Source organism: Schistocerca cancellata, chromosome 3 (genome assembly GCF_023864275.1).
Source record: "Schistocerca cancellata isolate TAMUIC-IGC-003103 chromosome 3, iqSchCanc2.1, whole genome shotgun sequence".
Taxonomy (NCBI): Eukaryota; Metazoa; Arthropoda; class Insecta; order Orthoptera; family Acrididae; genus Schistocerca; species Schistocerca cancellata.
In genome coordinates this window covers 105015725-105039325 of record NC_064628.1, presented here as the reverse complement: position 1 = coordinate 105039325, position 23601 = coordinate 105015725, and the positions used below count along the sequence as shown (strand labels likewise).

General features: G+C 39.5%; 1 protein-coding gene across 1 annotated transcript in view; it reads left to right on the top strand.

Moving 5' to 3' along the window:
- LOC126177117 (uncharacterized) overlaps positions 1–23601 on the top strand; it is a 571356-nt gene that overhangs the window by 370734 nt on the left and 177021 nt on the right. Inside the window, exon 7 of the mRNA XM_049924387.1 lies at positions 22057–22153. Within this exon, the coding sequence (XP_049780344.1) occupies positions 22057–22153 (97 nt within the window). The remainder of the gene's footprint in view (positions 1–22056; positions 22154–23601) is intronic.

Sequence of the window (23601 nt, the reverse complement as noted above, 5' to 3'; positions counted from 1 at the left end):
TTAATGTAATCATTGTTCTTCTTGCATTTGGTTAATCTCTTTTCTGCCCTGTATTAGTTCGGTTTGATTTGATTTATTTCATCTCATAACATACAATACTGAGATCATATGATCTGTTGTACTGGAGACATGTCAATATATAATTTTAAGGATTTAATTTACAGATTTAAAAATAATAACAAGAACAGTTATCAAACAATTTTCTAGCGGTACAATACTTTTACATTTTTGTACAAAAATCTTTTTATTTGCCTCATCATTCATAAATTCCTCCACTGAATAACAACATTTTCCCACTAAGAGTACATGTAATTTTTTCTTTAGATGACCATTTTCCATGCTCAGAATAACACAGCCTATATTTTCATGCTAATATATTGAGAAGTCATAGAATATAGCTTTAATCGGTGTGGAGGGAGCACAAAATTTTTGTTTTTGCCTAGTTATGCAAGAGTGTTTGAAGTAAAATTCTTTGAAAAGTTCAGGTTTACTGTATAGTAAAATTAGAATTTCAAAAATGTGTAGTGATGGGACAGATAATATATTTAGTTTTTTAAACAGTGGGTGACATGAGGCTCTTGGATGTGTGGCAAACATCTTCCTAATGATTGTTTTTTTGAAGTTTTAATATCCATACCATATAACGTGAAGTACCCCAAAAAATTATGCCATATCTGATGACAGATTCAAAGTAACTATGCTGGACAATTTTTTGGCTGCCCATGTCTATTACATCATGTAACATTCCCATTGCAAAAGAAAGGCTGTTTAGTTCGTTAACTAAATATTCTGAATGTGCCTGCCAGCTTAGGTTTTTGTCAAAGTTTAGTCCTAAGAATTTCACTGTGCTTGCTAGTCCTGTTTTCTCATTTTTATGTAGGGCATAGATCTCACTTGGTTTAGATTGTTTTGTTTTGAACTGTACGAGTTGTGTTTCGTAATGTTTAGTTTCAGACCATTTAATTGAATCCAGGCTTCCAGAGAATCCAAAGTGTTTACAACACAGTCAGTGATTTCTGCATCTGTTCTGCACCACATTTTTATTTATCATAACAAATCATAAGATTTCAAAATGGTTACAGATTAAGTGTGACCCAGTTCTGTGTAGGCATGAAATCATGTTTCCTCGCTGTTAATTTGTTGTATTTCACTACGCGAAGGCAACAGATTTTAAACATATCTGAGGGTGCATTGACAGATAATGTCAATACATCTTCTAGATGAGCACATCAAGGAGGTCATTCCATTTTGTCATATTTAACTTTGTGCTGTAAATATCAATGTTCTCATCATTCAGAAGACTGACATCCTTAATTTAATTTCAGTCTGATACAGGCATTTTAGTTTTAATTTTGACCGAACACTTTTATGATTTTTAATTACATTATCAAGACAGGTAAATTGTCTTGTTAAATTATCATTAACATGATGATTTTAGAATATTAAATTGATAAAGTTGTGTAGGCACAGTTAACCTTATTTCAGTATTAATATCTGCAAGAAATTATACCCCATATTTGGAGAAGTTTTCAAAATGTAAGTTAATTTTCTTTGACGGCTTGTGCAAATATTTCACTATTGCTGTCTGGTGTGGGCCTAAGATGTACAAATACAGTTATAATTTTGTACTGCAAGCAGTAATCATCAAAACTAAGGGTACTGTATTGCAGATCTTTGCTGCTACTAACATATATTGAAGCTGCATTGTAATTCTTTGTTCATTAGCAGACACCTACAACTAATTCAAAATCAGGTGGTACACTTCATTATAATTGATCTACATTTAATCAGTGATTATTGATACATAATATAATGTTATTCTACTCTCGTAAAAGGATATAAATTTCATCAATTTATTTTTGTAAGATTTAATTTATATGTAAAAATAATAGTCACCATCATAATATCAGAGATAGAGTAGGATTCGTCCGGAGCGGTACGTTACTTTATCCACTTTGCATTTATTGGTTATGTGGTCTTCTGTCACATAAGGATAGTGTACATACAGTTGTGGCTACCATTTTGATTGTACTGCATCCATATCTGTTAGTAAAGTGCTTTTTCTTGGCACCAGCTAGAGCTGCTCTCCTCTGGAACTTCTCTTGTTCTAGTTGACAGTCTTATAATATCTTGTTTGTTTTCACATAAAAATTGGGTACAGGCATTTAACACTTTTGCAACTTACTTTGCTTCAGCCACTCACTGGCTGCTTGATTTTTAACACTTTTGCATAGGGAGTGGAAGTGCCAGTTTTCCATTTCTGTGTGTAGGCATTGTTGAGTGTGTAGGCGGTGTTGAGAGTTTCAGATGATATCTTTCTCTGCTGAGGAGAAGTGGACTGAATAGTAGGGCCCAGAGCTGTTTCCAGCTATGATTTTCATATCCAGTATTTCCTGAGCTGGTGTCCTCTTTCATGTGCACCTAACAGGTGTAGGTAAACATGGCTGTGTTTGAGGTTTTCCTTTTGATACAAGATGCATAGCATGTTTTGTAAGAACCCCTCTTTGCAAAATGTAGTTAACACCAATTACAGCGATGTTTGCACTCACATCCACTAGCTCAGTTATGGTACAATTCAAATTACTTATGACATAATTAATTTCTGGGGTATCGTATTTGTATGGAATTGTACACAGCAGAAGTTTCATGCAATCCATTGCTGTATTGCCACAGGGTATTTTTAAATTTAAATCTTCATTGTCGGGTGGACTGATAATAATTATCAAATGAACATCATCTACAACTGAGATAGAAATATGGAGACATGCTGTGGGAATTGAAAAAGAAAACATAACTTGGGTTTCGGTTACTATTGAAAGCATCTTGATTGGGTCCAACCCATAATATCTGTGTTGAGTAATAGTATTGAAAACGATGGCTGCCACTCTGTATGTAAATTTTTTTTTGTACGCACAACCATTTGCAATGCATCTCATTCTCAAATGGAAAGTAACGTACATAGCGTCAACAAATAATCTTCCTTTCATCTCTAGTTCATGCAGTGGTTGCACAAAGAACAAAGTTAAAGTCTCATCTCCCTCCTTGGCAGTTCTACATGAGCAAGGTGGACTTCAAATCCACTCTCCATGGCATTTTGTACTGTGTGGTTAAGATTAGTCTATGCAGTTCTCTCTCCCCACTCACATTCCCACTCTTTTAAGTGCCAAAGAAGATGCTAAGTGATGTCGTAAGTTGATACCAAACTCTGGTACAGTAATGAAGAAGCCACACTTGTTTCTTAGCTAGTGAATGTGTTCTTATGATGAGCTGCTAGTCTAAAAGTTATTTTAATTTAAGACAATAATGGAAATTCCTGGATGGAGCAAAAGGGAAAGGCAACCACTCATCTATAGCAGATTGATGCATGCAACACAGTAACACATAACAGAAAACAGCATTCACCCTAGCTTTTGAGCACTAGTTCTTTCCAGCAATAAGACACACATTCACACACCTACCCACCCGAACACATTCTGTGGATGTGCCAACACTAATTGTCGATACTCGATTATTGAAAGCAGTTGACGGAGTGATGGAGGTGGAAGACGGTAAGGAAGGATGCAAGGATGCATGTTCGGTGAAGCTTGTGCTGGAAGGGAGAATCCATATAGCCCACATGGTGAAGCAGACTTGTTTAATGGTCACATGGATAGGATATCTTGTCAGTGAAGGTTCTGGTAAGGTTCTCAGTATATTTCGACAACTACGGCTTTCCACTGCAGATGTGACATCCACAAATGGAAAGGCTGTAAGGAAGAGACTTCTTGATATGGAATGGGTGACACCTGTCAAAGTGGAGGTACTGTTGGTGGTAAGTGCACTTGATATGAACAGACAAATTTATGGAGTCATCTGAGACGTGTAGATCAACATCAAGGAAGGTGGCGTGATGGGTTGAGAAAAGCTGAAGCAGATTTGGGAGTAGGTGTTGAGGACCTGGAGGAAAGAGCAAAGGTGGCCCTTGCCTTGAGTCCAGATCATGAGGAGGTCATCAGTGAATGTACCATATAAGAAGTTTCAGTTATTAACTGGATAGGAAGGATTCCTCCAGATGTGGCCCATCAATAATGTAGCATAGGATGTTTCCATGCGAGTACCTGTGGCAGTAAAACAGATTTATTTGTAAATTTGGGCTTCAAAAGTGAAATAGTTGTGGATCAGGATGTGGTTGGCTTGGAGGATTAGGAAAGAGATGGTGAGCTTGTTATCAGGAGGATGTTGGGAAAGTTAGTGTTCCATAGCTACAAGGCCATGGCAGGGATAATGCTGGTGTACATGGAAGTTGCATCCACAGTGACCAAATAGGTATCTGGTTGTAATGGGACAACAAACGTGGAGAGACGGTGAAGCAAATGAGCACTGTCTTGAATGTAGAGTGGGAGGTGAAGGACAACAGTTCTACATCTACATACATACTCCACAAGCCATCGTATGTTGTGTGGTGGAGGGTACCCTGTACCACAACTAATCGTTTCCTTTCCTGTTCCACTCACAGACAGAGTAAGGGAAAAATGACTGACGGTGTGATGGTGGCAGTAGGATCATTCTGCAGTCACTTTCAAATGCCGGTTCTGTAAACTTTCTCAGTAACATTCTTCAAAATGAATGTCTTCTTCCCTCCAGGGATTTCCACTTGCGCTACCGAAGTATATCCGTAACACCTGCGTGCTCATCGAATCTACCAGTAACAAATCTAGCAGCTCACCTCTGAATTGCTTCACTGTCTTCTTTCTATCTGACCTGTTGTGGATTCCAAGCACTTGAACAGTACTCAAGACTAGGTTGCACTAGTGTCCTATATGCGGTCTCCTTTATAGATGAACCACACTTCCCCAAAATTCACCCAATAAACTGAAGGCTACTATTCGCCTTTCCCACTACAATCCTGACTGCTTGTTCCATTTCATATTGATTTGCAACATTACTCCCAGATGTTTAAACAATGTCACTGTGTCAAGCAGGACACTACTAATGCTGTATCCAAACAATACAGTTTGTTTTTCCTGCTCATCTGCATTATTTTACATTTTTCTACTTAAGAGCCAGCTGCCATTCATCATACCAACTAGAAATTTTGTCTAGGTCAGCTTGTATCAACCTACAGTCACTTATCTTTGACACCTTCCTGTACAATACAGCATCATCAGTGAACAACTGCATATTGTTACCCACCCTGTCTGTCAGATCATTTATGTGTATAGAAAACAGCAACAGTCCCTTCACACATCCCTTGGAAAAACTGATGTTACGCCTGTCTCTAATGAACACTTGCCATCGAGGACAACATTCTGGGTTCTATTAATTAAGAAGTCTTCCAGCTAGTCACTTATCTGGAAGCCTATTCTGTATGCACATACCTTTGTTAACTGTCTGCAGTGGGGTACTGTGTCGAATGCTTTTTGGAAATCCAGAAATATGGAATCAGCCTGTTGCCCTTGCCCGTCATTCATAGTTTGCAGTACATCACATGAGAAAAGGGTAAGTTGGGTTTTGCACAAGCAGTGCTTTGTAAACCACATTGATTTGTGGGCATAAGCTTTTTGGTCTCTAGCAAATTTATTATGTTTGAACTCAGAATATGCTCTACAATTCTGTAGTAAACCGATGTTAAGGATATAGGTCTGTAATTTTGCAGGTCCATTCTTTCACCCTTCTTATGTACAGGAGTCACCTGCACTTTTCTCCAGTCACTTAGCACTTTGCACTGGCCAAGAGATTCACAATAAATGCGAACTAAGTAAGGGGTCAATGACATAGAGTATTCTTTGTGTAACAGAGTATTCTTTGTGTAACTGAGTATTCTTTGTGTAACTGAGTATTCTTTGTGTAACTGAGTATTCTTTGTGTAACTGAATTGGGATTCCATCCGGACCTGGCAACTTATTTATTTTCAGCCCTTTCAGTTGTTTCTGTATGCCAGGAATGCTTATTACTATGTCATCCGTACTACGGGACTCGATGAGAGGTCAAACGATGGTAGGTTTGTACAATTCTCCTGTGCACGATTTCTTAAAGATGGGATTTAAAACTTTGGCCAGGCTTTTCCTATCTTCTACTGTCAAACCTGGTCAACGATTGACTGAATGGAAGCCTTAGATCCCCTTAGTGATTTTACATAGGGCCAAAACTTCTTCAGGTTTTCCGTCAGATCTTTAGTCAAGGTATGATGGTGGTAGCTGTTGTATGCTTCGCACATAGATCTTTTCACAGATGCATGAATCTCTACTAATCTTCGCCCGTCACCGTTTATGTGTCCTCTTTTGAAACAAGAGTGCAACAGCCTTTGCTTCCTCAGAGTTTTCCGAATTTCGTTATTAAACCACGGTTGGTCTTTCCTGTTCTTAATCCACTTACTAGACACATACTTGTCCAGAGCACAATTTAGGTGTTGTTGTTGTTGTTGTTGTTGTTGTTGTTATGGTCTTCAGTCCTGAGACTGGTTTGATGCAGCTGTCCATGCTACTCTATCCTGTGCAAGCTTCTTCATCTCCCAGTACCTACTGCAGCCTACATTCTTCTGAATCTGCTTAGTGTATTCATCTCTTGGTCTCCCTCTACCATTTTTACCCTTCATGCTGCCCTCCAGTACTAAATTGGTGATCCCTTGATGCCTCAGAACATGTCCTACCAACCGGTCCCTTCTTCTTGTCAAGTTGTGCCACAAACTCCTCTTCTCCCCAATTCTATTCAATACCTCCTCATTAGTTAGGTGATCTACCCATCTAATCTTCAGCATTCTTCTGTAGCACCACATTTCGAAAGCTTCTATTCTCATCTTGTCTAAACTGTTTATCATCCACGTTTCACTTCCATACATGGCTACACTCCATACATATACTTTCAGAAACGACTTCCTGACATTTAACTCTATACTCGATGTTAACAAATTTCCCTTCTTCATAAACGCTTTCCTTGCCATTGCCAGTCTACATTTTATATCGTCTCTACTTCGACCATCATCATTTATTTTGCTCCCCAAATAGCAAAACTCCTTTACTACTTGAAGTGTCTCATTTCCTAATCTAATTCCCTCGGCGTCATCTGACTTAATTCGACTACATTCCATTATCCTCATTTTGATTTTGTTGATGTTCATCTTATATGCTCCTTTCAAGACACTGTTCATTCCGTTCAACTGCTCTTCCATGTCCTTTGCTGTCTCTGACAGAATTACAATGTCATCGGCGAACCTCAAAGTTTTTATTTCTTGTCCATGGATTTTAATACCTACTCCGAACTTTTCTTTTGTTTCATTTATCGCTTGCTCAGTATACAGATTGAATAACATCGGGGATAGGCTACAACCCTGCCTCACTCCCTTCCCAACCACTGCTTTCCTTTCATACCCCTCGACTCTTATAACTGCCATCTGCTTTCTGTACAAATTGTAAATAGCCTTTCGCTCTCTGTATTTTACCCCTGCCACCTTCAGAATTTGAAAGAGAGTATTCCAGTCAACATTGTCAAAAGCTTTCTCTAAGTCTACAAATGCTAGAAATGTAGGTTTGCCTTTCCTTAATCTTTCTTCTAAGATAAGTCGTAAGGTCAGTATTGCCTCACGTGTTCCAACATTTCTATGGAATCCAAACTGATCTTCCCCAAGGTCGGCTTCTGTCAGTTTTTCCATTCGTCTGTAAAGAATTTGCATTAGTATTTTGCAGCTGTGACTTATTAAACTGATAGTTGGGTAATTTTCACATCTGTCAACACCTGCTTTCTTTGGGATTGGAATTATTATATTCTTCTTGAAGTCTGAGGGTATTTCACCTGTCTCATACATCTTGCTCACCAGATGGTAGAGTTTTGTCAGGACTGGTTCTCCCAAGGCTGTCAGTAGTTCTAATGGAATGTTGTCTAATCCGGGGGCCTTGTTTCGACTCAGGTCTTTCAGTGCTCTGTCAAACTCTTCACGCAGTATCATATCTCCCATTTCGTCTTCATCTACATCCTCTTCCATTTCCATTATTTGTCGTCACGAACATCGCCCTTGTATAGACCCCTCTATATACTCCTTCCACCTTTCTGCTTTCCCTTCTTTCCTTAGAACTGAGTTTCCATCAAAGCTCTTGATATTCATGCAAGTGGTTCTCCTTTCTCCAAAGGTCTCTTTAATTTTCCTGTAGGCAGTATCTATCTTACCCCTTGTGAGATAAGCCTCTACATCCTTACATTTGTCCTCTAGCCATCCCTGCTTAGCCATTTTGCACTTCCTGTCGATATCATTTTTGAAGTTTGTATTACTTTTTGCTTGCTTCATTTACTGCATTTTTATATTTTCTCCTTTCATCCGTTAAATTCAATATTTCTTCTGTTACCCAAGGGTTTCTACTAGTCCTCGTCTTTGTACCTATTTGATCCTCTGCTGCCTTCACTATTTCATTCCTCAAAGCTACCCATTCTTCTTCTACTGTATTTCTTTCCCCCATTCCTGTCAATTGTTCCCTTATGCTCTCCCTGAAACTCTGTACAACCTTTTGTTCTTTCAGTTTATCCACGTCCCATCTCCTTAAATTCCCACCTTTTTGCAGTTTCTTCAGTTTTAATCTACAGTTTATAACCAATAGATTGTGGTCAGAGCCCACATCTGCCCCTGGAAATGTCTTACAATTTAAAACCTGGTTCCTAAATCTTACCATTATATAATCTATCTGATACCTTCTAGTATCTCCAGGGTTCTGCCATGTATACAACCTTCTTTCATGATTCTTGAACCAAGTGTTAGCTATGATTAAGTTATGCTCTGCGCAAAATTCTACCAGCAGTAATTATCGAAATATACTGATAACCTTACCAAAGCCTTCAATCTGACAGACAATATCCTATCCAGCACATCCTTTAACAAGTCTCCTGTGCCACCTGCTTCTCTGTCACCAGTACCCCTGTTAACCAGCCAACAACCAGTACTTCTTTGGTCACTAAGTATAACCCTGGCCGTGAAAAACTCAACCAAATTCTCCACTAGTGCTTCGACTGCGTCATGTCGTACCAGGAGGTGAGGGATATCCTACCAAAAATGCTAACCACATCCTCAAAAGTACTGTTAAAGTACTGTCCCACCACACACCCGACCTCTAGAATATCCTTGTTGATCCTTATTTGAGTCCTATTCCCAATCCTTGCACCCCATGAGTTGATCACTGACCTGTCCCATAAACCCACTTACCACCTCCTATTGTTGTCGTCGCAGGCATTTTCTACTCGATAGAAGACAGGGCCATGTGGAAAAGCAGCCATGCTATATGAAGTCTGTTAACAAAGTATCTGACCATATTTTCTTTTGTGAACACTTGATGGATTTGATTCTAGTGCACTTGCTCGAGTTGACCTTCAACCTTTGTGCGCATGTGTGAATCTTTTGCTGCCTGTTGGTAACTTCAGTCACTGGCAAGCAGCAGTTTAGTGAGGTAGTGTGTAGTGCTCGCATCTGTTTTGCATTGCAGGGGAAATGACAGAAAGACTGGAGCAGTGCTACTGCATAAAATTTTGCCAGAAACTGGGCAACACCCAGGTGGAAATATTCGGAAGGTTCAGACGGCTTTCGGTGATGATGCTATGGGCATCACTCAAATTAAGGAGTGGTGCAACCGGTTTAAAAACAGCTGCACATCGGTAGAGAGCAAAGCACGTTCAGGTCAGCCATCAACATGCCAAAATGACCAGGTCATTGCAAAATGAACACTGTGGCGATGTGAGACTGCCATGCGACTCTCAGAGAAATTGTGTAGGAGGTGGGCATAAGCACTTTTATGGCAGTTTCCATTGTAACTGAAGATTTGGCCATGAAGAGAGTGTCAGCATAATTTGTGCCAAAGCTGCTGACAGCAGAGCAAAAGCAACTGCTTGTTGAAGTCTCACTGGACATGCTGGACTCCACTAACAGTGACCCCGACTTTGTGAACACTTTAATAACTGGTGATGAATTCTGCATGTATGGGTATGGCCTGGAAAGCAAATCCCAGTCGTCACAGTGGAAGCATTCCTCGTCACCAAAACCAAAGAAGACCAGCCAAGTGTGCAGCAACCTCAAAGTGCTGCTGACTGCTTTCTTTGATTCCCACAGTGTGGTACACCATGAGTGTGCACCAAAGGATCAAACAAGAGTGTACTTCAGGGATGTCCAGCTTCATCTACTTGATGCTGTGTGGCGCGAGAGACTAGACTTGCGGTCAACAGGAAATTGGCACCTCCATCACGACAATGTTCCGGCACATTCATCGCACTTGATATAGAATTTTTTTTAGTGAAAAACCAGATTCCTCCTTACTTTCCTGATGTTCCCCCCTGTGACTTCTGCCTGTTCTCCAAACTTGAGAGGCCATTGAAAGGAACATGATTTCAGACAAGAAGACATTATGACAGAAACGACTGCCAAGCTAAACTCCATTTCGAAAGAGGCCTTTTTGGCATACTTCCAACAGTGGGAGCACTGCCGGGGAAAGTGTGTGGAGTCCCAAGGGAACTACTTTGAGGATGATTAGGTGTCCAACACTTCAAGTAACCCAGTTTTTTTCCCTCCTGGACAAAGGTCAGATACTTTTCTGTGGGAAACAGCGAACTTGACCACCCATTGCCGAACATGCTGCACATAACAACACAGATTGCTTCAACAGCTGCTTCACTATGCGATCCATTTGGATACTCCCTTCCAGCATAAGTTTCTCTGAACTACACAGTTGGGAATTGTCTCTTCAATATATCCTGCACACTCGCAATTCCCCCGGCCTAAACATCTGCTAAACTGTTCCCAATGCCTCGCTTTGTCTTTTCTCATCTTTTCATACCACTCCTTCCCCCCCTCCCCCCCCCCCCCCCGCCTCCCCATGCAGGCTCTCTCTCTCGCTCTCTATCTCTATCTCTCTCTCTCTCTCTCTCTCTCTCTCTCTCTCTCTCTCTCTCTCTCTCTCTCTCTCTCTCCTCTCAGTCTCAGTGTTCAGCTACCATCCCTTCTCTCTCCTCTCCGTTTCTCACTCCTCGTCATCACCTGTTCATCCTTTCTCCCCTCCTTGTTTTTCCCTCATTTTCCCCTCCTCTCCCTCCTCCTTCATCTCTTTTTGTTGTGCCCTCTGTACATTTTTCATCTTTTTGTGTGGCTGCAAAGTCATTTGTCCAAAGACCTGCCTCTTTCCCACTACCCCCTCTGTGCATCCTTTCCTACCCTCTGCCCACCTCCATCAGCTCAGGCAACTGCTTTCATTAAGTGAGTGTAACTAATTAGTCTTGCAGTGGCACACTGGAGTGTGCATTTGATACATGTGCAGGTTGTCTGTCATTTAAAACCACTGTCTAATTTAAAGTCATTTGTGTTAATTATCAGACAACAATGAAATTGGCCTAATGTAATTGACCCTCAAGTTGGATTCCATGGTGCTATCGATTACAATCTATACGATTTCATGATTAATAATGGCAATTTGAAGTAAATATTGTGCAGTCTGATATCATTTATAGTTGTGCAGTTTTTATGTTGAAATGTCACAAGTATTATTATGTGGAAAACAACGCAACCATTTCCTTTTGTTCATCTAACATAAAATTACTGCAGATGTCCACAGACAGTGCAGTGTTCAGCTATCATAAATTTCTGGTAGACAGGTAATTAACTGTATCAAAACCAAACCGATTTGAGAAAAATATAAAATTAGAAGAAGACAGAATGGCTTTCCATCTTCAGGAGAGGAAATTACAAATACTGCTGATAGGTACAAATGCCCATTTGAAGAAATACAGCCCATTCTTTTACAGTTAAAAGACAATGTGTCATTTTCAGTGTCCTCAGTGGCACATGACCCTTCTTTTCTTTAACTTTTTATTGAGTGAGGTGGCGTGGTGGTAAGACACCAGATTCACATTCTTGAGAAATGCAGTTCAAATCCCTGTTCAGTCATCCAGAGTTAGGTGTTGCATGTTTTCACAAAATTGTTTGAGGCAGTGTGCAGTCCTTTGTTGTTCACCTGCAGCATCTTCCTCCTCCATTCCTGTCCTGTTCACCTGCTGCCTCCCTCCAAGCCATCAGCCACATTTCCCAATCCCCCTCCCACTTCTTGCCTTCCTTCTCACCTTTCCCAGTGCACTCGACGCAACCCATCATCCCAGTCTACCTGCATATCTGTAGCCCCAGCATCATTGTACATTTAGCCAGCACGATGCAGCTACAAGCACACAGGCATATGATTTGTGTGTGTGTGTGTGTGTGTGTGTGTGTGTGTGTGTGTGTGTGAGAGAGAGAGAGAGAGAGAGAGAGAGAGAGAGAGAGAGAGAGAGAGAGAGGGGGGGGGGGTGCTACTATTTGGTGAATTGTTACCTTTCCTCTAAAATTATTTGTTTGAATAAAAGAATGTCATTAGTGCACCCTGGATTGTGCAATGTGATCACAGCATGGAAGGACTATAAACTTGTCCATATGGCCATAATGGACCATATAGTTTCATTCCTAGTGTGCATCTGATTCTAGAGCTACACAAGGGGTGTGCACCTGCCCATGGTTTGGCTTATTTGCTAAAGGTTGAACTAATGACACAAATCCTATTCCTTTAGATTTCATTGTCCAAAAAATACCAACATTTCAGATTGCAGTGAGCCATTGGCATGCTAAGTTACAAAATGTGGTGTATTCGCACAAGTCTCCCCTCAGCCTATTCTACGGGATGCCCACAGACCTGCTAGTAACTGCCAGAGTGGCCTCACTTGGACAGCTTGCAATTGTTGCCCAGCTCAGTGAACAAGTGCCAAGTTCTGTACCATTGGGTGCAAAATGCAATCTCAACGTCCTCCTGTTGAGAATAATCTGAACAGAAAGTAATATTGAGGAGATTTATGAGCCATGGTTACATGCCTCCTTCAGACAATTTCACATACCATATTTTTGCAGCATATTGCCTGGCTATGTATGACAAAGTAGTGCAAGCATTCTTCAGAAAATAAGTAGTACCATGCATATGTGAGCAACATGTTGCTCATCAAACATATCTGAGATGTAGTTGATTGCCAAATTGTTCATCGTGCCTCCCGCCAGCAATCGCTGTCATTATTTCTGTAGTATCCTAAAAATTACAAGGAGGGAGATTCTGGAATCTACTTGATCCTCTTCCATTTGATGCTATGGAATGTAGAGGTTTACTCATGCAGCCCACAGGGGATTCTCAAGACCAGAGAGCATTTACATTTCTTAGCTCCTTATCGCTAAGACTTTGTGGTTTGTGTATACTTCTTGGTGTTGGATTTTTTTGAACTATAGAATATGTTAAAACCACTTGGAAGAAGGAGTATTGGCAAACAGAAGTATTTATCGAGCTACCCATAAACAGCTGCATCTAACAACTTTAAAAATAACATGGGCGTAACTATTACTTTAGAGTGAAACAGAAAATGTTTCTCACAGGAAATGTGTGTTGCAATTTTTGTCAGTAATAACATTCTCAGGCAATTTCATGTGCATTTACTCAGGCCTTTTCACCTCCTCCCCTTCCCCCTTCCCCCTCCCCTCACCTACCTCTTGCCTTTCTTCTTTCATTGGCTTTTTTTCTCACTCCTCATACCCACTTTTAAGGGAGTCTTCCTACAACTTTGGTTGCAAGAATAATTATCTCATATTTGTTTCTCACAGTAACTTATTCAAAAAATCTTCAAAAGGTAGCTGAGGAGTGAATTTTTTTTTTTAAACTTGATAAATGCTCAATTTTTCAAAATTCAGGTCTTTGTAGTTGCCAATCAATCTAATTGCCGTGCACGACCTGTTCAAACAGTTTCGTCAGAATCTGATAATTGCTGTTGTTATAGGGTGTTGGAAAGCAAAGAGTTTTTGTAAAACTCATTTTTACTGTCAACCAGTTAAAGTAAAAGTTGATAAACGCATACAATGTACTCTCAATTATCCGTGGTAATTGGGGACTTGAAAACTGTGGATAATCGAATTCCATGTATAATCCACAATTAAAGTGCATCTTAATGTAATAGAGTTGTTCAAAAACAAAAATTAATTGCAGTGTCATAATTAAAAATCACTTAACTTATGTTTGTAATAAATTCTATTTTATTCATTGTATTATGTATGAGATGACAGTACTTACAAAGAATAGAGTGCAAGCCAGTTTCACATTACACTATACTACTCTGAAACCAGATTGTCTTGAATTGATTTCTGACTCAGTGAGGTAGCTTGTCTTTTACATTTTGCACTAGGAATTTTACGCAACACCAACGTTTCAGAAAAGGAAGAATCTTCTTGCTGTTACAGGAAGTCCAGTAACCCTTCGGCCCAATGAAGTGTTGATACATGACTGATTACTATTTTTGTCACTGTCATTTAGCTCCTATGGTTTCCCTTGTACTTGACGAACTATAGTACTGTTACTCAACATCTCGTGACCTGGGCCTGTTTGGTCCACGTCAAATCATTCAGAAATATTTTCTTTGCTAATGGTTTCACACCCAGGAGTACTTTCCAAAACAGTGGTGGTGGTTAGTGTTTAACGTCCCGTCGACAACGAGGTCATTAGAGACGGAGCGCAAGCTCGGGTTAGGGAAGGATTGGGAAGGAAATCAGCCGTGCCCTTTCAAAGGAACCATCCCGGCATTTGCCTGAAACGATTTAGGGAAATCACAGAAAACCTAAATCAGGATGCCTGGAGACGGGATTGAACCGTCGTCCTCCCGAATGCGAGTCCAGTGTGCTAACCACTGCGCCACCTCGCTCGGTTTTCCAAAACAGCAACTAATGTTGCTAATGAGCAGTCTTCTTCACCAATGGAATCACTGATTTCATCAATTTCAGGATTAATCTTTTTCCATGCCTTGGCTATGGTTGATTGTTTTACATTTGACACATCATAAATTGTGTAGTAAAGTCAGTTGTTTCCAAAATATTTGAAGATTGCTGTCCTCTTCAATAAGTTTTTGTAGTGCCCTTGCAGGTAGACCCTTCAGTGTTAAATGTTCTTGCTCTTGTGGCACAATGTAATTGTGGAAGCACGTTTTAAATACTGTGTGGTCCATACAGACCCTTTTCTGGTGAAAATAATGGACATGTAAATTGTGCATTTATTTTCCTTTGAAAAAGTGTGATTTTTTTTTAACTTTACCTATTTAATGCAGGTTAATTCTTACAAAGAAGAAAACAGCAACCAATACTGATATTTATTTAGGTAAATAGCGCCGTTACCGGTTTCGAACTGGGAAGTTCATCATCAGATGGCTGTTCACTTGATTTTCAAGATACACTTAACATTATCGTCCATTTTTCAATTTTTGTTATTCCACTGTGTCAAAGTATTTTTGGTGTGTTGTTGCTGTCGAAAATTCCGCGCGATTTTGTTGCAAAGTGTATCTTGAAAATCATGTGATCAGCCTTCTGATGATGAACTTGCCAGTTCGAAACCGGTAACGGCACTGTTCACCTAAATAAATAGCAATATTAATAGTGGCTGGTTGCTGTTTTCTTCTTTGTAAGAATTAACCTACATTAATTGTACACAGCCACGGTCTCACCATGCCAGTTTTAGACAAAATAGCATTTACCTATTTAAGCTTAACTTTATGTTATCCCTTGCCATTAGCACAACACATCATCATTATCCTTTCCTTAATTGATTTATAACCAGATGCATTACAATCTGTCTCAAAAGCTAAAGTCTTTGTTGGTAGATACTTCCAAAACAACCCAGTTTTGACTGCACTGTATATTTGCTACAGCTCGAAATTTTCTCATGCAGTAAACTCCTGGAAATAATTAAAAATTCAGAAGCAGCCTTAGTATTTACACTTTTCTCTTTACATGGCAATCTCCCTGATACCATGATGCTGTTTAAATCTTGTTAGCCAGTCAAAAGATGCATTAAAATCTCCTTCAGTCTTCAAGGTTTTGAAGAATAAACTGGGCCTGTTTGATGCATATTGGACCAGATACTTGTGTGCGATCTGCTCTTTTCTGTTGAAACTATTCCAATGTGACTTATCCAGATCTGCATGTGTAGATGTGTTCGTAGCCTTCTTTTTTGACAACCCTTTACATGAGTCAGAACTGTTAGCAAGTTGAATTATTTTGTCTTTATTTTTCCGAATATCACGGATCATAGTTTCAACCACATTGTAAATCAGTGCCAGATTCTAGGTATCAGTACTGCTTTCTTCAAGTTTGAGTATTATTTCCAGTTTCTGCTGTATCGTCAGCACAACACATTTTTGTTTTTCAGACATTGTTTGGCACCAACAGATACCAAATGAATACAGTATCCACCACACAGACACACTCCTGGGTAAAAGGAAAATTTTCAGCCTCTAAAGAGGCCACAGATAATCCACTCATGGATAATTGAGAGTCTCCTGTGCATGTAACTGAGTGCTTAGGTGGTAGGAAGTCCAGATGGAGAGTGAAAGTATCCAGGAAGTTCAACAAGAACAAGAAAATGCTGGCCTGTGCACATGGGCTATCAGACATACCAGTGAACCCAAAAGACTAAGGAAGAAAAGACTGCAGAGCAGCTGATGTCTCTTATGATGATATCACAACTTTTCATTGTCATATAAATAGTTTAAACAAAATTGAGTAGGATAAATTGTCACTAAAATACATGGTTATCACATCACTAAAATGTAAAAACACAGAAAAAAGGCATAAAGGAAGAATATTGTTTTTATAAAACGCAGCATAGAAAAAAGGTGGCCAGACAGTACCTATTATATGTCACAACATTTCAAACATCATCAGGGATGTCTAAAGACAGAGTCTCAAATTTGGCCAATAAATTTCATTAATGGGGAACTTACCAGCTGAAAACCAAAGGGGAGATGACGGCATGAAAACCAAAGGGGGGATGACAGCATTACTAAAGATAAGGAAATTACACAAGCAATAAAGAACGATACCAAAACGTATAGTTATAGAGAGAGCCACTATTCAAGGAAAAAGTCCAAAAGAGGATATTTACGATCTGAGCTGAATACAGATAAAATGTAGGGGGGGGAGGGGGGGGAAGGAAATGTCGTACCTCCCTACTTGCTCGTAATTGAAATACAAGCATATTTTCTGTAACTGCTTCAATTTTTCATTTAACACTCCCCATACAAGTGCATGCACAAAATGCAAGATTTGTCTGCTGAAATTTAAAAAAGGAACTATATCTGGAGGAAAATAATCAATGAATAAGACACCACTGATTGCACGAACTTCATGCAAAAACGTTATCTGCAGTAATGGAGGAGGAAAATCCAAATGTGGTGAAAGATGTTTTAATATAAAACACAATCAAGCTAGTTCCAAAGTTTTCCATAAGTAAAGTCTTCCTTTCAAGACAAGTTTGACTGTACAATTTGTGCATTGTGGTTCAGACCCAAGCACAGACAAAAGAAAGGATTGCTTTTTATACTTGGTTTGAAATAGGAGGACCTAAAGGATGCAGTAGAGTGGCCCCTGATCTACTGGATTTTCTGAGAAACCTCGACATACCTCAACCAGAAACTGGTTCAGATAAAAAAAAAAAAAAGGTTCAAATGGCTCTGAGCACTATGGGACTCAACTGCTGAGGTCATAAGTCCCCTAGAACTTAGAACTACTTAAACCTAACTAACCTAAGGACAACACACACATCCATGCCCGAGGCAGGATTCGAACCTGCGACCGTAGCGGTCGCGCGGTTCCAGACTGTAGCGCCTAGAAACGCTCGGCCACCAGCGGCCAGCATAGGGTTCAGATAAAATTAATTTGTTTTCCGACTCCTGTACCGGTCAATAAAAATGCAGCAATGATTTGCACACTAATGACCTTTATGGGAGAAAGCAGAAAATTTAATAAGTTGATATATTATTTCCCTATTTGTGGTCACAGCTATATCCTCTTGACGGAATGTGTGGTAGAGTGGAAAAAGACTACTGAAACAAAGAAGATATTCTTTCACCAGCTGAATTTATAAAGTGCTGAAACAACATGGTGTTGTCAAGGTACTAAATAAAGACTGGGAAGTGAAGGATCCAGTGCACTAAAAGCTGTACAATCTAAGATGCCTTTCAAAATAACTGCTCAGCCAGTGATGGCTTGTGAAAAGTCTAAAAAGAAGGTATTGTTGTTAGTATTGGGTACTTATCATGCAAATTTTGTGAAGGTTGAGGTACAAAAATCCAGAAACTGCAGTCAGAAAGTGAGGAAAGCAACGATCGTGGAAAAGAACAACATGGCCAGCAAGGAAAAGAAAAAGCATGTCTTTACATTTACGAGGCATTTTAATGTACTGGAAGGAACAGAAGAGTTTTATAAGGATGTTGTTGAATTGATCAGTAGATTTACAGTTTAGTATTGTTGTAGCCAGTATTTTGTCCTGTATTTCAACTATGTTTGTTGCTGCTTTGCACTTCTGCTTACCAAACATTTATAGGAAAGTATGATACTCTGAAGTGTTATACTGTAGTCCATTATCGTATTTCTATGCAGAATAAACAATAAAGTAGATTTCTCTGTAATTAATATTAAAAATAAAAAAAGAAGTTTGTTTGAATGTGTATATTAACAAAACTTTTAACTTCCATTCTGCATTTATCAACTTTTTTGGAAAAAGTTTGAAACTCTGTCCCTCTACTCTGATATAAACGATGAAAATTTTAGAGAAGTGACACACACTATTGGAATTGTGCCTGCAAAGCAATGTGGATGTTTATGTAACTAGTATTTTGCTATGATATTTAAAAAATGTTTTCTCAAAATTTCACTTTTGTTGCATTTACCGATTTTTTTTTAAAAAAATGCTCCATAATTATGTTGCTTCTTGCAATATTTCCAGATATCATTATCTTGTTTGAGTGGTGAACAGCTGTCTCATTAATTATAGCATTTATATTAAAATTTCTAATGTCTTTCTCTCCAATGAGGAAGTGCCACTATACAATAAGCTTACCTTTTCTTTACAACTCATGTATATTTTCACGGTGTTTTAGCAACACACTGAATAATTCTAATGTAGAATACTTCTGATTCATTTCACATTTTTAGTTGCAGTTATGTTATTGATAACAATTAGAGGCAATGGGTGTCACTTTTAGTACATTAAATAAAAAAGAAGTGAATGTCTAGCATAATATACAAGCAAAAGAAATAAATAGAAATTTAAGTTGTCTCGTTTAAAGCTTGTTACTTCAATGAAAGGAACACAAAGATACCTTCAATAGTTGTGATATAGGAAAATCCCGGGTGAAATACAGATAATGGAAAGAGTAAAGGTAAGCCCCTCACTATGTAGCCAAGCACTGAGTGCTCGACAGGCATATAAACAAGGCTGAAAATGTTGTTGAACTTCTGGACAATGGTCTTCTGGACAGTGGCCTTGGTCAGAGCTAAAAACTCACAGGCACACATGTGCATGCGCATGTGGACACACACACACACACACACACACACACACACACACACACACACACACACACACACACAGTGACCATACTTCTGATAGAATAGGGTATGCAGGGTGCTGTATAGAACAGATCTTGCCCGTGAGTCTTCTGTATGGAAACAGCCTATGTCACAAGGGGTTAGTAATAAGAATTGACCAGTACATTGTGTAGGTTGGCTGGCTGGTAGAGTACCACTTTGGGGAATATTGGGTAGATTGTGGGATGGATATCCCATAGCTGCATCATGGGGGTGATTGGAGAGCTAGGGAAATGTGTGGATATACCATAAAGAATTGTTTTAAACAAAGAGAATAAGCAATATCTGCTTATAAATGATAAGGAAAAGCATGATCCAAGATGATTTCTACCAGTCCTACCAAAAGAAGAAATCATCCAGAACTACTCCTCCGATGCATACAATTTGCCAACATGTATCAATGAAAGAACCATGTGTCGAATATAATTCCAAAGAGAATCGAAAATAGGTGTAATCTGTTTCATTTCCATCTATGTTGGCAATAAAGTATGAGTTAATTAATGATTTATGCTTATTTATTACAAAATATTGAGGAAGCCCACAGGTTCACTAAATAAATTTTAACTTGACATAAAAAAGGTATCTTGGTTCATGATTATCTACAGTGCCATTTCATTCTCCTCTCTACATTCATTTTAACAAAAAATGGTAACAAACCCAGAATTTCAGCAAAATTCCAAGATTTGGAATGTTTGTTGTACCCAGTGAAAAGTTTAGTTTTTTGGAGATGTAGGATTTCTCAATATTCCTAATCAGTTGATCAAATGAATGAGGAATGAAGTAAGGGTTTGGAGTTTGGTTTGAGGCATTAATGATGTTTAGGGAGACAGCATCAGCAATGACAAGTGAGGCTCCAGGTAGGGATTTGGGTGACAGGTTGTGTTTGTGTCCTTGCTATAGGAGTGTAAGCTGTTAGAAATGGGTAGGAAGTTTTGGTCACAAAAAGCCAAGAGTCTTTCTGTGGGAGTACAGTAGTCAGCTTCAGTTGGGCATTCAGGGTGATTAGGTTTATGACTTTTGGGAAGCTTGTAATGTGCACGTGATTAGGTTTATGACTTTTGGGAAGCTTGTAATGCACACGTGTGCGTGCGTGCCCATGCGCAATTTTTTTTTTTTTGGTGGGGGGGGGGGGGGGGGGTGAGGAAGGAAGAATATTTGGAATCAGATGGGGAAAGATGAATTTGAGGGAGATGTCATGCATTTTGCAATGAAGTTAGGGATTTGAGTAGGGGGTCTGAAGTTACGCTAGCCTTTTTGGGTGGGATCTCTATGGCAGGGCTTGCAGATGAAAATGTCTGACAGTTGGTGGAAATAATTTGTAAGGTAATCACTGTGGTTCATCACAACAGTGGAGAACGCTCAAATTGGAGACTGTTTTAAGACTGTAGGTGTTTTAAGATTGTAGGTGTTATTCTTTCTTCTGCCAAGAAATTTGTGTTCTTTGGCAAGTCTGTAGGAAAGTACAGTGAGACTAGGTTAAAGGTAAGCAATTCATTGGAAGTGACCATGGTGTGACTGGGCTGGAGTTGAGGGGGGGTCATGGTTGAATGGATTTATGAACTGATCAGAGGAGTTAGTGGCAAAAAAGTAGTTTGCTCTGTAAGGAGATTGGCTGAAATCCAGAATGATTGAATGTGGGTGTAGGGCTGGAGTGATGCCATTATATATAAAAACAAAGGTGATGTGACTTACCAAAAGAAAGCGCTGGCAGGTCGATAGACACACAAACATACCCACAAAATTCTAGCTTTCGCAACCAACGGTTGCTTCGTCAGGAAAGAGGGAAGGAGAGGGAAACACGAAAGGATGTGGGTTTTAAGGGAGAGGGTAAGGAGTCATTCCAATCCCGGGAGCGGAAAGACTTACCTTAGGGGGAAAAAAGGACAGGTATACACTCGTGTCACACACACACACACACACACACACACACACACATATATATAAAGACACAAGCAGACATTTCAATATGTCTGCTTGTGTCTTTATATGTGTGGATGGATGTGTGTGTGTGTGTGTGTGTGTGTGTGTGTGTGTGTGTGTGTGCACGAGTGTATACCCGTCCTTTTTTCCCCCTAAGGTAAGTCTTTCTGCTCCCGGGATTGGAATGACTCCTTACCCTCTCCCTTAAAACCCACATCCTTTCGTGTTTCCCTCTCCTTCCCTCTTTCCTGACGAAGCAACCGTTGGTTGCGAAAGCTAGAATTTTGTGTGTATGCTTGTGTGTCTATCGACGTGCCAGCGCTTTTGTTTGGTAAGTCACATCATCTTTGTTTTTTTATATATATAGTTTGTTTCATATTCATTAACCATTATCTTAAGTATGTAAATGGATAGATTTTTTGACTGTTTTAGTGTTAAAAGAAACGGCACCTTTTCTAATTTTTAAGTAAATTTTATAAAATGATTACACAGTCAAGCATTATAGGTTGCTTTGAAACACGTTGCTGATATATTTTTAGTGATTTTTCTCTAAAAGTTGATTCAGGTCAAAAACTTTGTATTCAGTACCAAAAGAAAATGTGCAAGATGGTGTCCTGTTACAAGATTTGTTCAGTAACTAGTTTTCATGAGATATTATGCTATCTTTATAATTCACTAGTTTTCCCTGTTTAAGTTTGCATCTTCAGTTAAGCATTTACTGATTTCAGCACTCCACGTAGTGCAAAGCCTTGGCTGGGAGCTTCACAGAAACTGAACTTCAGGCAGCCCCAATCTACAATGGAGACTGTATTTTTTGGAAGCCTGGTCAGTAAAATTAGGCTTACCAATAACGATCAGTGTTTATAAACTGTTACTGTATTTTTAATTACTTTATATCTATAATGTGGCTTAAATTTTGTGTTTATGTTTAAGATGAGCAGTACAATTTGCTTTTTAATTAGTTGTGTCTTATTTTCCATGTACTCTGGATTATTTTTGCATCTGATTTTTGTCTGTAATCAGAAAAAAAATTCTTGGCCTTCTAAAGTGCCACTGGAAATTTGTACCAAGACAGGGGCTCAGTCCTGTGTACTATATTATTGATATGCTCCTAAGCACAGCTCGTGGATGAACCAGAATTCTCTTTGTCACTCAAAGATCCCCTGATAATTTTAAGTCTCTTATATGCATTGATTCACTCATTGTTGTAATTCCACACACAAATAAGAAAAAGGGCAAAGCCCTAAATATTTTAATGCAAACACAGTTCCGACAGTCTGTACAAGTCCAGTGTTGTAAGAAGTTAGTCTGTTAATCAATTTCTTAAGATGACTCTGGCAGTCAGTGACACGGGACAGATTCTGAGGTGGGTTTATCTTCTGATATGTGATGGTGCCATCCCTGGACATGCTGAATTTTGACAGCTTGTGTCTACGCCTCATCAAATGCTGTGGTAGCCCCTGCAGTGTTGCCAGTATGAAACAAGTGATGAAAATACGGGTTACCGCAGGTCTCTCCCTTTGGGAGGGCAGGGAAGAATGTCGAAGGTGAGTCGATGCAACACCAGCATCCCTCCCCTGTACAGAGTACTGCCTTGTGGTATGCAGGAAGATGATATTCATATATTCATGGCCTTCTGGGCTTCAGAGACTGTTGCACATGGCACAAACAGCAGCTACCTGTGACTCTGTAAGCTCTCTCGATTTGCTGCCTGCTGCTAAAATAGTCCCGCTGAGAATTGATGCCAATGCTGCTTATCGACATCCTATATAGGCCTCCATACTGTACATGGCGCATGCATCACCCACCACAGTTGCTGCCCTCCAAGACTGAGCAGGTGGCACCGCCTGTAGTAGAACACTAATGGCAACAATATATCGCACTCGAAGACTATTTTCGAACAGTCAGACTGGCCGCACCGTAGAATGTTCTGTTTTGATGCGGGATAGTACAAGGTTCCACATCCAGTAAAGATGAAATGCGTTGTCTCTATTAATCAGATTTTCTGCCAACCTAATTCCAATTGCCTCTTTATAAATGCTGTTTCAAAAAACCGGAAGTGTTGGCAAATTTCACAGTTTCATCAAATTTCATCCCGTGCCCCTCGTTTGAGCAGTGTTCTGCTACCGTCAGTTTTTCTGACTGTTGTAGTCTTGTATGACAATGATGTTTTACGCAGCTGTCCTGAACTGTGCATTTGTCTCGCACAGTTCACAGCTGGTGTGTAGAACATCACTGTCATATGAGGCTGCAACAGCCAGAAAAACTGGCGA